At 41.8% G+C, this 15,202-nt stretch overlaps 1 protein-coding gene across 3 annotated transcripts in view; it reads right to left on the bottom strand.

Annotated features, from left to right (window-relative positions):
- Positions 1-14,609, bottom strand: part of LOC121322886 (phospholipid-transporting ATPase IF-like) — a 44,569-nt gene extending 29,960 nt beyond the window's left edge. For all 3 annotated transcript variants that reach the window (XM_041263391.1, XM_041263392.1, XM_041263393.1), the window contains exon 1: positions 14,304-14,609. In XM_041263391.1, coding sequence (XP_041119325.1) covers positions 14,304-14,375 — 72 coding nt within the window. In that variant the 5' untranslated portion in view covers positions 14,376-14,609. The remainder of the gene's footprint in view (positions 1-14,303) is intronic.
- Between the last annotated feature and the right edge of the window lie 593 nt (positions 14,610-15,202).

Raw genomic sequence — 15,202 nt, 5'->3', positions numbered from 1 at the left:
GTAGGCTATTACTTGACAAAGGAGTTCTTCACCAAATTAGTCAAAAAACACAAAGACAACACAGTCGTGTACGTTCCAGCTCCAGCGCAGTGATTTCACCAAATCTAAGCAGGGCGGCACAGCTGCCTGCTGAACTCAATAATACTGTTATTTAAAAACACTTTGACAAAACACACTGAACCGATTAAACTAAACTACAAACTCTGAACATTTAAACTCCAGAAAGCAAACGTACCTAGTAAAAACTACACATTTTTAAAAGAAGCAACATCATACAACAATTATTTTTTTCTTAGTTTTAGCTTACAGACTGCACACCAACGCCATGCTATTTAAATATGTAATTTAGCGATGTGTGCGCTCAACGCTCACTCACTGTCAGCATCTGGTTGGGTGTTTATAGTTAACTTCACCCAACAGAAAGGAAATGTACACCAGTACGGTTGTGCTTCTATTTGAAAGGAGGTTCAACATTTTTAATTTGATTGCCAAGTCACACAGTACTACATTGTGGGAAAAAATAATAAAAAATAATAAAATAAATAAAAATCCCGTTGTCCGCCATTAAAGGATTTTTCTCGCGTACCCTCTGAGGAGCTCTCCAGTACCCCCAGGGGTACGCGTACCCCAGTTTGAAAACCGCTGGGCTACAGCAATCCACTACTAAATGGTTGTCAGCAATAACCAGGCAGCCCCCCTATTAGAAAACATAGAGCTTTGAATTTTGATTTTATAAATCTGTTTGCCGATTGACTTGTAAACTGCCACTGGAACAGCAGTCCTAGAAGGATTTCTGAGAAGTGCGAGCGTTTTATCAGCTCCCAACAAAGATGAAAACAAAGGAAAGCTACAGAATAGCTTGGTTTGGAGACTTCTGACTTTCCTAGTTCAGAAACTTCATTGCTGGAAGTGATGAAACATATCAGTATTATTCCATAATATCTTGACCCCCAATCTACTGTAATACCCACGTGACTCATCAAGTTGTTGCAAAACCAAACCCAGAACAAATTAGGCAGTTTGATAATAGTAAAAGCTACTGTACATTTAAAGCTAAACTTGTTTGGAAACACATGGTATTATGTTTATCTGTTTGAAATATCTTGTTGTGAAACCTTATTTGGCAAAACCTAAATTGATGCCCTGCAGCTGTCCCTATGGTACCAGCTCTGTAGTTGCTGTTATCTATAACTTTTGTTTGTTTTGCCCAACTGACGTGGGCTTTTTATTGCCAAGATAATGTCTGCTGTTTCCAAGCTGCTGCAAGGTTATAAATTCTGCTCACCATACACTCTAGTGGATGGCAGCACTGAGCCAGCTTTTACCTTAAGTTAGTGGTCGGCAATTAAATTTGACAGTGGGCCAAATGACCCGCGGGCAGCCGATCAACCCCAATGATGATTTCTCATCCCATGCAAAGCAAGTGCTTCCTGCAATTGACGAAGCAGCAACTTGAACTAGTTGTATATCTGCAGGCATCGTCGTTGCTGCAAACTAAATTCATTAACAAAGCAAATCTGAACTCTTTCTGGTCTGCCTATATATGTCCAGACAACTACAGCTGTCTCTCTTTGTTCTCTCCATGTTTGGATCTACATACACATGCAAAGCAGCTTATTCCACAATTAATGCAATATTAAAAACAGATGCACGAAACAGGATGACACAAGAATCTTTGGAGGACTGCCTTTGTATCGCCGTCACGTCTATCACACCTGATGTTCGCAGAACTACAGTGTTATTTTTCTCATTAAATTTGTCATAATGTAATGAAGCATTTAAAATAAAAGTATGCTACTCTTGAATTGTGTTGTATGTTATTCTGCGTTCCTGTGTATCATATGAGGATTCCTGTATCATAGCGAGGCATAAATGTATCATCACAATCAGCAAGTCCTGTATTTTGGAATCAATATTGCAAAACACTAAATTTTCTGCTTACTCGCAAGAAATATATGAAGGTCATATGGAGAATCCCCTATGACAGCCCCCTTGCGGTAATGTTAAAATGAAGTTCCGCTCTCGCTTAGCCCTGCCAGGGGGCCAGATTTGGCCCACGTGCTGCCATTTGCCGACCACTGTATATACATACAGGTAGTGGACAAAGAAATGGAAACACCAATGTAAAGTCCCTTAATAGGCCGTTTGGCCACCACGTGCAGCCAGTACGGCCTGTATGTGCCGTGGCATAGGGTCTACCAGTCTCTGGAATTCTGCAGGAGGGATGTGGCACCATTCTTTCACGAGAAAGGTATGTGAAGAATACAGCTAAAAAGGGGTGAGGCTTGGCAGGAAATGCAGTACTGAGTGTACTTTTGCGATTCAGTGCCTTTTAAATCTGTTTCTCTGAAAAAAAAAATTTTAAACAGTGCAAATAAATTGGACCTAAAAAGCGTTGAATAAATGGACCGCTAAGGGTTAATATTGGCAAATTTACTATTTACTGGAATCAACTGTATATTGAACTGACTTGTTTAAAGCTTGAAAAAACAAAGTAAGTTAATGCTTAGCAGATCCTCAGTCAGAAAATGTGACAATAGAAAACAGCATTTTTTTATTATTATTATTATTATTTTTAATAATATAGGGTTGATGAAAAGACCGGGCTAAATCTAGGAATGACAAACAAGCAAGAGTATGCACTACATTGCTGAGGTAAAAAGAAGGCAGCTGCAAGAGAAAATAAAAGGTGCAAAGGTCCTGTCAGTGATGTCAGATGGTTCAACCGATAGTGCTGTCACAGAAGAGGAGCTTGTACATGCATGACTCTGCCAGAAAGGGCTGGTGACTGAGCAGTTTGTGTGAATGCAGTCTGTGGAGAAGGTAGATGCCCAACACATCTCAGACACTATATCTTCACTCACGAGGCAGATTGTTTCAGACCCTGTTGAGACTGCTCATAAATGTTGTTTGTTTTTACATTTTCTTTTGTCATCGTAGCCCTCCAGACCAACGTTGACCGGTAAAATGACTGTGTGGCTGTGGGATTTTTCCATCCAATTGAAAAGTTAATTTCAAGCCCTGCATCAGACCCTAGGGCCTTTTCAGCTTTCTTACAGGCAATTTCAACCAACAATTTACAGTAGGCTACATGTTGTTAATAACAGCAGATTCTAGTGTATAAACCACATGAGAATGCAAACAGATTAGTAAACCACTAAACACCAAGGCTATTGTTAATGCATATTGAACAAAACAACTTCTGCGCTGTTGAGTGGGATATATGAGGTACAGCACTCTTGCCGACCTGAAACCTATACATCCAAACTGACCTATATTCCGAACCATGCTACCATAAAGAAATTGAGGTTTATTGTACTTTTCCCCCATGTTAAAAACTAGTGAACAAGAATGTGTGTCTGCATAAAATTACCATCTGTTCTAGAATCCCATTTTATTTGACTTCAGGTACACTATATTGAATTAAGGAAGAAGAAATTGAATTACAACCGATTCAATTAAATAAAGCACAGGACAAAAAACATCTTGTGTCTTTTGTTCCTTCTATTTAAAAAGTAAAATTAATTCAAGACAGTGCAGAAGGAAAGACTGGAGGCTTTGAGGAAATTACAAGGCTAAGGACTGGAGTCAGAATACAAAGCTGTTGGAGAAATATTGCAGTGCAGCAAAATTGCAATGCATATTTTTACACATTAAATTTAAATTTAGTGGGTATTTCAGATTTTTTAATGCATTAAAAAAACATAAGGTACACAGATTATCTGGATCACTGCTTAGAAATATTCAAAATATATAGTAATTTTACATTCAGTACATTGCTAATCTGTGAATACACACAGTAACTTAAGTGGTAAGTCCTCAAGGGGCTTGAGTTACAGATGAGATCAGTAAGAGCAATGAGGAGGTGCAAAGATATGCATCAATCAAAACAGAACACTAATATTAATAATATCAACAATGCTCATCTTGGAGAACGAATCCACACAAATGTGACCCAGAACAGCGAAATCAGTCACTTGGTCAAAAAATTCAAAAACTGTTTTATTGTGGCAATGGATTGGACATATAATAAGCTTTAAAATAATACCAAACTTATTGATATATCTCAAATGGGGCCAGAGATATAACATTTTGAAATCAGCAAAGTCAGACAATGCCATTTTGAGAAAATTAAGTTGAAACATGGGACACCTACTTTCCAGCTATTTCCTTAGCAACCATTATGTTAGAATTCTGACACATACGCCAAATGCTCACCAATAACTCCTCATACCTTTCTGCAAAATATGAAAATGAAATTAAATGATACAAATCTTTATTTTTCATTTATTGAAACATAGAAAAATTCATTTTTTTTACAATTCATAGCTATTTTTTTTTTTTTTTAAACAAAAATGTAAATGCTTTCAAATTAAAAGTGCTGAACTATTTACATTTACCATTTACATTTCACTTGGTATCTGCATATTCTGAAATACATATCTTGGACCGCCTTACCTCAGTTAACATTAACTAGTCCAGGATTAGTGCTAATCGGTATGTGAAACCAGCCATTTAAGAGTTAAAAATCATTAAAAAGCTCTGATTAGGCAAATTAATTATTGGTTCGATTGAGGGTTTGATTAAGTAATTCTGAGCTCATTTGGAACAAGAAACCAGCAGACACAATGATCAACCTGGACCAGGATTGTTTCCAAATGTAATTAATAATTACTCGGTTCTAGTATTGATATCAATAACAATGTCAGCGACATGATTCTCCATCACCAAAGCTACTTCAACAATGACAGCCGCGTCGTCATCACAATCAGCACTGAAACGATCATCTTCGCTTATGCTGTCAACATTATCAGGGTCATCTACATCACCACTCTCACTGTCAGACTCAGACGAGCATGCACCATCACAAAAACATCCCGAAACCAGCTGCATCAACTGTCTGTCAGTCGCAGCAGATTCCATGTTGCTGGATCGTAAAATGTTAAGAGAATCTGCAACATCCTGTTCTTTTGAAAAAGACATAATTCGCCTGTGATTTATTTATTTGTTTATTTGTTTTTTGCCGGGGTTTAATATCACAAGTTCTCTGCGTTCACAACCACAGCAATGCCGCTGTCCCAGAAGTCAAAGCGCGTGGAGGCATTCAGCCAATCGGTGGATACTACAAGAAGCCAAATGACGTCACGCATAGCAACAGGCAGAAATGTTTACACTGCAACCACTTCTTAAAACTGTTTTCATTGGCTAAAGAAGATGTCAGTCTATTAATGACCTACACAGCGGGAAAGATGGAAACTACAGCTTTCAAAAGATACCCGGATGATGTGTATGCGTGGAAAGACAATGTTGCTGTGATTCCGTGAATTGTACGGATTTTAGTCTTTGTTTAAGCAAATTTTGACTATAGGTCGCTGTTGTTACCAAACTGTCTATTTACAGTATAAAGGAGACATTATTTCACAAAATAAACTTGATAAAACGATAGTTTGAACTGTCAAGTACACAAAAACGTGTAAAACTCAAAATCGATAATTCATGACTTCACTCAGAAATCTGGCCGCTGTGTAAAATCTACATATGCGACTTCCAACTGATTTTGCTGTCCCGGGTCACACATCGCTAAACACTGTGTACTTTCCCCGTCAGGAGTACGTTGCAGAATAACACGAATACACGTTGATTTACGTACGTGTTTTTAAAAAACATTATATTATGTTTTACCGGTAATATTTAATTGGCTTGGAAAACCTACTTAACAATAATAGGCTTTGTAGTACTGGTACTCATTCATTTCATGACTTCACTCACCATAAATCTGGCTAAATTATGCTGTGTAAAATCTACAGAACTGGGCAAATATGCGACTTCCAACTGATTTTGCTGTCCCGGGTCAGGTATCGCTAAACACTGTGTACTTTCCCCGTCAGGAGTACGTTACAGAATAACATGAATACACGTTGATTTACGTACGTGTTTTCAAAAAACATTATATTATGTTTTACCGGTAACAATTTAATTGGCTTGGAAAACCTACTTAACAATAATAGGCTTTGTTAGTACTGGTACAATTCATTGTTTGACCTCTTTGTGAAGTACGATTTTTCTAAACTCAAACCATAACATATGAAAATTATCTAAATTATGTATTGCACATGACTTGGTGGGCCAGTCAAAATGTTCTAGGTGGTCTGGATTAGGCCTGCGGTCTGCCTATTGACTACCCCTGCTTTAGGATATATTCAATATTGTATCAGACTATTCCGATAGGGACACTGTGCGTCTGCAGTGGAGCCTTTCAGGTCTGTGTTGTCCAAATGGGCGCTAGAAAAAGGGGTCAGAAAATAGGATACACTTTTTTCGCTGTGGATCCAGTAAACAGAAGTGCTTGATGAGATGTGAAAAAATGATGCTCAATTGGCAGGATGGGCCGAATGGCCTCCTCTCGTTTGTAAACTTTCTTATGTTCTTATGTTCTTATTGCACATGACTTGGTGGGCCAGTCAAAATGTTCTGGTGGTCTGGATTAGGCCTGCGGTCTGCCTATTGACTACCCCTGCTTTAGGATATATTCAATATTGTATCAGACTATTCCGATAGGGCGACTGTGCGTCTGCAGTGCAGCCTTTCAGGTCTGTGTTGTCCTCGGGCGCTATAGGTCTGATGGCCTCGCTGTGGATCCGCAGTGCGAAAAATGCCGAATTGGCAGGAGCACGTTTCGGAGGAGGTGTGCTCCAAGTTCCCCGAGTCACCGGGGGGTTGCAGCAATGAACCGGGATAAAAATAATAATTGGGCATTCCTAATTGGGGAGAAAACCAGGGTAAAAACTATTAGTGATGACTAAATAACCCACCCCCCCCCCCCCAAAAAAAAAAAAAAAAAAAAAAACACAACACAGGCTATCCCACTAAAAAATTTAAAAAGACCAGGGAAAGCAAACTACTTCATTAAATTGTCTTCCTAAAACTTATGCTGAAATGCAATAAATCACATGGTACTACATGGAGACAAGTCTAGTCTAGCTTCTTGTCTTGTGACTTGCACACCCCAATATATTGGACCCTGTGCAGTGGTACACAAAATGTTATTTATAGCAACATCATATCAGCCAAGCAAGGATATTATTCAAGTGTTGACTATCATCACTACTTTACAGCTTAAGGCAAGAACACAATCCCACCTTTATTAATACAAGATGACTCATCAAAAATAATACATTCACTATGCAGTGACTTTTTAAAAGACAAGTCTCATTTGTTTGTATGTGACCAAATTCATTTGGAAGCTGATCAAGTAAAAATTGATTTTTAACATTAAACAATGCAGTTTATTGTTTGATTTATGTAACTTTTGGGATAGTTGCCTAGTACATCCAACATTATTTTGCAGCTCTGATTTTTTATCAGGTTAGGGTATACGTTGCTACTGAAGTCACAACAGTGAGCATGGATGTTAGGATTTTCTGTCTTATTTTCATAAAAAGTCCATGTGCTACTGAAGACAGATTTCAGGATGAAACTGTACTACTACCACGATTGCTATTCGCAAATTCGTTTAGCTTATGTTTTGAAAATAGCTTTACTTTGTTTACATCTTACTTACCCTATTTTCAGTTGCTGCAGAAAGCAAAGATTGGTGATTAAAACAAAGAATGGTGAACAGAACAATATTTAGTTATGGGGCTGAACATTTATTATGCCTGCTGAATTACATGAAGTTAACTTTTAGATCAAACTGTAGTTCCTACAGTATGCAGCAAATGTTTACGTTTCACTGGTGCCTATATTAAAAAATACAGAAGCTATTGATTGTTTTAGGAGACACCCATTCTAGCCGGGGCCACGTTAACCTAGGTTCGCTTTCAATTCGAAAATAGCCATCAACTAATCGGTATCGCCGTCAGGTGATAGGATTATGCTGAGCTTAATATAAAAGCTGCCTTTAGGCCTCCGTAGCTCTAATGTCATCGCCCCGCCCTTCGGGTGCTGAATGACTATGCACAGTGTAGGAAGCTCAGCCTCTTTTGCTTTCAGCCTTCATCAGGATTGAAAGTAACTATACTTTTGTTCTTACAACTCTCTTTATTTAGTTAGTTCAGTGTCTGAACCCTCCGTTGCCTTAATTGTGCACAGGAAGCTGGCCGGCTGCCCCTTCCCCGGATTTATTTCACTGAATTTGTAGTTTTACATTTGCCGAGCGCGGGCCACAAAATCACCGGGTTCAGTTGGTTTGGCGCCCACTTTTAGCTCTCATATTCGGCGTGCCGGCTGGCACTGCCCCTTAAGCACTTGGCTGAGTCGCTTACTATACGAGCTACTCTCTCTTTTCTGCTTGCTGACTCTCGAGCCTGTCTCATTGGTTATTATTTAGAGCCTTATTGTTAATTACTGTAATATTTACTTGTAATTAACTTTTTGTTTTTCTTTCTTTCAGGAAAGAAATGAGGTGTGTGTGTTGGCCCTGGGCCTACCTTAAGCACAGCAGTGGACTTTATTAGACCTTAGCCTGCTCCAGACACCAGCTGCACACAAGCTTCTTGTAAACACTGTGTGTTAGTTTAGATATCCCGATCTAAATTTTAAATTGGGTTATCAGAGGAATTATTCCCCAAGTGTGTCTCATCACATCCTCGCAGTGCACGAGCACGTGTGCCCTGTGCTCCATGCCCCCCGCGCACTCCCATGCCCCTGCACACCTGTGCCCGTGCACCCAATGCATACTGTGCCTTGTGCACATCCATCCCCATGCACCCCTTGCACCTCCGTGTCCATGCACTTACCTGCACAACCTGTGCTAGTGCACTCTCCCATGCACATCAGTGCCGTGCACTCATCGGCACACCTGTGCCTGTGCACTTATCGTGCACCCCGTGTAGACACGTGCTCCACCAGTACCCGTACAGTACAACGTGCAACCCCAGCGACGGCACTCCCCCTCAGAGGAACGCTCACCTCATGCTAAGAAGGGAGTGCGCTCCAGGTCCCCTAGGGACCAGCCAAGCGGGCTCTCGGTCCTCACGGACCAGATTGGTCACTTTATGGAGGTGGATAATGGGGCAACAGTCGCACATGATGAGCATGTTGTCGACCTCTGGAGCCACAGCTGTGCCAGTTCCCCAGCCGCCCAGTCCGACTTTTCAGCCAGAGACTGAGCCCATCCCAGACTTCGAAGAGGACATCCTCTCTCTACAGGATTCTGCCGATGAGGAGCTCATACAGGAGGGACTTCCTTGCAGCTCGCTAGACGAGCTGCAGCAGGAACCGGAGGCATCTCCAGGGCCTGTGTTTGAGGCTCTGGTTGAGAGGGCGGCTCAATGCCTAGGTGTGGAATGGCCTAGGGACAAGAGCCCCAGGGCTCCTGGTTCCCCTTGGCTATGCTGGTGCGTAGCAAGACACTGACCCCTATCCAGTCTTGTGGTCCAAGCCAGATTCAACACCTAGTACGGTTGCCGAAGCTCAGGTTTTTTCTTCCATGCAGCCCTTGTACAGGCGCCAGGCACTGGGCCAACGAAGGACCTACAATATCCAAATAAACAATGTAGGACTACAGAGACACACCACAAGAAAGCTTATGCCGTTTGCTTCCAAGCAGCTAGGCTTTTTAACATATCGAGCATGCTCACTATCAGGCGACCCTTATCAAGGAGCTCCCTGATGTGATCATGGCGGCTCAGAGACGGGAGCTAAATCAGGTCTCCATGGCAGTCACCAGACTGGCCCAACTCACAGCCAGAGCGGAGGGTCGGTGCCTCCCGGTGCTGGTGGTCATCAGACAACAACTCTGGCTCTCCCAGGCTAGAATTAAGGAACAGGAGAAGTCCTTTCTCCAGGACGCCCCTATCACTCTTGGCCATACTTTTGGCCCCGCAGTGGGGGAGATGCTCCAGACGAACCTGAAGACCAGGGAGGGTCAAGGAAGTACGGCCAGCTGCTTCTAAAGAAGCCCACCTTGCCTGCTCGTGCTCCTTCTGCATGCCCGGCAGCACCTGTTCCGCAGCGCGGTCAACCTGCAAAGAGGGGCAACTGGCGCCCTAGGAGGAGCGGCAATAACCAGCAACCCAAGGGTCCTGCGACTGCGCCCCCCTCGCGGCCTAAGGATCAGCATCCCTGAAGGGCTGCAGCAGCCTTCAACCCCTGTCTCCCAGTTACCTTACTGGCAAATCAGCATCAACAACAGTTGGGTGAGGGAAACAGTAAGTATGGTGCTGTAGTCAGCTGCCTCGCAGGCCCTTCCTTTGGGCCTTCTCCACCAAAGAACTTTCCAGGTTCAATTTGTTTGTGCTTCACCCGCAACGAGACAAACATTGCAGGCTGGTGATATCCCAGTCCTACTGGAGAACTCTGCACTGGTGGAGGATCCCCTCCAACCTTCATCAGGGGACAACCATGGGTCCCATCTTCCGGAGGAAAGTAATCACCACAAATGGCTGGGGCACAGTCTGGAACGGTGTGGGGACTCGGGGAGAGTGGACAGGGCCTTAGCCCACATCAACAGGGCAGTAGATCTCGCCTTACAGCACTTTCTTCCGGTGATCCGGAACAAACACGTGCTGGTGTGGTCGGACAACACCACAGTCGTGGCATATATCAACCGCCAGGAATGCCTGAGATCTCTGAGCCTTCACCGCATGACGGTTCAGCTGTTACTGTGGTTGCAGCCCCGGCTGGCTTGTCTTCGAGCAGTCCACTTACTGGGCCGACTCAACTATGCCATGAATCTCCTCTCCAGAGGAGGTCCCCTGACCTTGGAACGGTGTCTCCACGCCAGGGCGGTAGAACATATCAGGGTGTGGTTCGGCAGAGCAGATGCAGGATTCGCCTCGCTGGAGTCTACGTACTGCCCTCTTTGGTTCTCAATGAGAGACATCGACAGTCCCGTAGGAGTCGACGCCCTGGCCCACGAGTGGCCAGCTTGTCTCCTATATGCCTTCCCACCGATACCACTGCTCCCTGCCTTCATCGAGAAGGTCAGGGTAGAGAAAGCTACAGTGCTTGTGGTAGCTCCTCGGTGGCCCTGAAGGACTTGGTTTTCGACCCTGGTGCAACTCCTGCACAGCCAGCCGAGGCAGATCTCCCTGTGGGCAGATTTCCTCTCTCAGATTCAGGGTGATCTGTGGCACCCGTTCCCCCAGCTGCTGCAGCTATGGGTCTGGCCCCTGAACGGGAACGCCTGTCAGCTCTAGGGCTGTCATTGAACCAATTTATCCACATTGAAGGTGTACCTAGCAGCCATATCTGCTTGTCACATACACATAGATGGGTTATCACCTAGGAACCATTTCCTGGCGTCCCGACTTCTTAAGGGTGCGAGGAGGCTGTGTCCTCCCAGCACATCTAGCCTCCCTTCGTAACGCCTAAGTGTGTTGCTGAAAGCCCTTATAAAAGCCCAATTTGAGCCACTCCACACTGTGGATCTGAAGCTCATGTCTCTAAACACTGCATTTTTGCTGGATATTGCTTCAGCAAAACGTGTGGGCGAGCTGCATGCACTTTCAGTGCACCCTTCTTGCACTCGCTTCACTGGAGACGGTTCTAGAGTCTCCATGCAATAAAACTCTGCATTTTTGCCTAAAGTAATATCACCCTTCCACATGAACCAATTTGTAGAGTTGATGGCATTCCATACTTCTCCCTTCTCTTCTGTGGAGGAGCAACGGTTGCACATGCTCTGCACGGTGCGGGCACTGAGGTGCTATATTGACTGTAAAAGGGGTGTCAGACACACTGAACAGTTGTTTGTGTGTTATGGTTCTAGAACGCTGGGCCAGGCATTGTCTAAACAACGTTTGCGGACCCCGGTCCTCTGAAAGAGAAAATAGCCATCTGAAGCAAAAGAAGCTGGGCTTCCTACGCTCTGCAGGGGCGGGGCGCTGACATCAGAGCTACGGAGGCCGAAAGACCGCTTTTATATTAAGCTCAGCAAATCCTATCACTTGACGGTGATACCCATTACTTGATGGCTATTTTCTCTTTCAGAGAACCGGGGTTGCATCCGCAACCTTACGTTCTGTATTTTCTGTATAAAAAAAAAAAAAAAAGGTAAATTTTTTGTTTCATTTTTCAATTTCAGTTTTGTTTGTAGTTGGCACCCATGAGGCAGGCAGTATCAACAAACACTTGTTTTGTTCAGATGGTAAAATTGAGGCAAGAAGGCTTAGTAAAGAAAGAAGTGTGCCTGTACCAGCTAAAATTGCATTACGGAATTTATGCCAGTAAGAATATAAAGGTAAAGTACAGAAACATGGGAATACCATCTTAGTTAAATAATCATTTGATCATGGTATTAAATTAAAAACACTACTCCTCTGACCTGTAAACCTCTGCCATAAAACACTACAGGGGAGCACGTCTACAGGTGCCCTCTTGACAAGCTTTGCCATCTTTTCATTAAGATCGAGCAAAAGAGGTTGAGTCAGCAGCCTTCTCATTTCCAGCTGGCGGCCAGCTAAATTGCCGTCTACGTTGCCAGATGAGCTGCCAGAAATTTGTTATTTCAAAAAATGTTTACAGCGCTAAGAACTAGCCTACTTCAAAAAACTGGATTTCGTGATTATTTGTTATCTGCATAAATGTAATCCAGCAGTGACATTTTCTGAAAAACCGGATCAAAATGATCCATATAAAAAGTAATCTCGATCACAAAATACAGGATTACAAAATCCAGTGTGAATAAACTTGGTGTGTTTCTCATTTTCATCCACTAGGGTGATCAAACACGTTTCTTTTCAATCTCACACCCAGGAGATGTAAATGTATACTTTATCAGATCACCTCTGGTGTCTAAAGGCTCTTCAGAGAAGTGTTTTTACCTACTGTATCAGTTCCTGTTTTCAAATCAACTACTTCTACCTAACAAGAGTCCTAAACAAATTAACTGTAGCTTAATGGATGGTAATGTTTCCTTCCTTACATTCCCCAAATGTTTCAAATGGGGGGTCCTAATGGCTTTGGTTACATTGCTTGAATTCAAGAAACACATTGCAAATAGGGTTTCCAATATAATATATATATATATATATATATATATATATATATATATATATATATATATATATATATATATATATATATACTGATGTTAGAAATTCTAACATAACTGCATTTGTGATTATAGAACACTATGCCTAAAGTATTTTGCAGAGAGAAGCGCTTTACTTATACAGTTCAAGTAAGCCCAATTAATTTACTTCATAAAAACCCCATAACTCCATTGTTTATTCACGAATCCAGAAAATGTAATTTAGTCTTGGCTCAAATCTTTAACACCATTCTCTTAAAGCATGTTTTGCTTGATTAAAGTTTTAGCAATGAAACCCTCCCTTGGCTGTTAAACATTTTAAAATGTTTATTTCTCTAGCACAGTATTAAATTATACTGTGTATCATACAAATGCTTTAAATATATACTTTGTTACTTACTTTATTTAAAGGAACATAACACCTGAACCAGAAATGGTTCAGATTGTCAATTCCGGGATTGTCAAGTACAGAATTGCAAAACCTAATTCCACCTATAACACGAGAGACTAACAATGAAGTGTAGCACTTACAAATATTGTCTGCATGACAAGAAAGAACATGAAAGACAATTCAATATTCACCATTTTTCAGTTTTGTGTCAGTTTCTCGTTAAGTATAGGGAAAACTACAATGCGGTATGCGATTCACTATGTTATTGTTAACGTAACATTATTCAGCACGTTTCGTTCGACTTTATGAAGCAAATAGGGCGATAAAAAACTTTTGGCCACTGTTAAAATTTCGGAACTCTTGTTTGGGCGTGTCACCGATTCTACCGATTGCCCCAGAGTAACACAATGAAGTACCGTTTTCATACTCTGAAGGTGTTCCTTAGAGACACGTTCTGTCAAAGTTTCCAAAGAATGCATATCCCGATGAACTGTGCTGTCACTTAAGATATGATCGCATCTGAATTACAATGAAACGCTTCATATTTATAACATGGTCTTCTTCGGATGGTATGACTAACATATTTAAATGAATAAATAAATAAATACATAAAAAGTAACCTCACGTGAGAAGACAGACATCCAGCCAAGATTAAGTGCCAAAACTAGTTTGAAAAACGCCTACGTGTTTTCCGTAACAACCTAGCAGCAGTATAACATGTCTAATAACTTTTGCAACCAGGTAAACTGTTCACTAACCATTAAACACTAAGGCCTTCTCCACTAATTAAGCCATGCTATTTCCTGAGCTCACGTATGCTGTGTTATGCACCTTTTGACTCGGAGCTATATACCCGGAAACTCCCTTCCTTGCCTGTCTCGCCAGAACCACAATAACAAAACGGTAACTCTCAGACATGGGGGACTCTTAACATACCAGCTGTTGTCGAATCCACCGTAGCATCCTTGAGTTCTCGCTGCTCAGACAACAATCCCCTTTTAAAAGCATATATCCTCTTTCCAGTTCTCCTGAGCGCGTTAATTACAATGCGTCCAGGTTTGATGCTTATGTAATTAAAACTCCTTTTTGTTCCCCATGTCTGAGTGCGAATCTTCCTCCAGGTTAGTGGTGGTGATAGCAGTGTCCAAGCTGCCGCGTCTCTCTACAGCCTCCTGCACTTCATCCTCCTTTCTCGGTTCACGCTGCGCCGCTTCTACTCCCCTCATCGCCTAACTAGCTAACGCTGACATCATCCAGGAAGTGACGCCAAGATGTAGGCTCAGGGCTAAGAGAACTTGAAGGTACACGTCACACTAGTGCGAACTGCACAGCAAACTGGTTCTTGTAACAAGTAAATATCATGCTATCCACGCTTTTATTGTTTTTTGTTGGAACGAAGTTCAAATCTATGTTACACGGCAAACCAACACAGAAAATTAAGTACTCTTTTGTACTTTACAAGAATTTTTACATGAGCATCAACATTGGTGATGCAAAAAAAAAAAAAAAAAAAAAAAGGACACGACCTTAGTAACTTAGCAAGTTACGGTCAGTCCGTAGATCCCTATGCTTAGACCCCGTATTTGCAGTTTATTTATTTATTCTATTTTATATGGGCTCAAAGAGCCAGCTGCCCAACGTTTCGATATGTTTTTTACATACAGTTTAGGTAGACGTGTTATTGCATATCTTCGGTTGTTGATATACTTGTGAAATAGATTTAAAAACAAAATAAAACAAAACAAACAAACAAACAAACAAAAAATAGTCGCCAATGTATTCTACATTCACAATATTCACAACTGTACATTCACAATAGTCACAAATTCACAATT

The sequence above is a fragment of the Polyodon spathula genome, chromosome 11 (genome assembly GCF_017654505.1).
Source record: "Polyodon spathula isolate WHYD16114869_AA chromosome 11, ASM1765450v1, whole genome shotgun sequence".
NCBI lineage: Eukaryota > Metazoa > Chordata > Actinopteri > Acipenseriformes > Polyodontidae > Polyodon > Polyodon spathula.
Note: the sequence above shows the minus strand (reverse complement) of the source record. Positions and strands in the feature narration are given on the sequence as shown.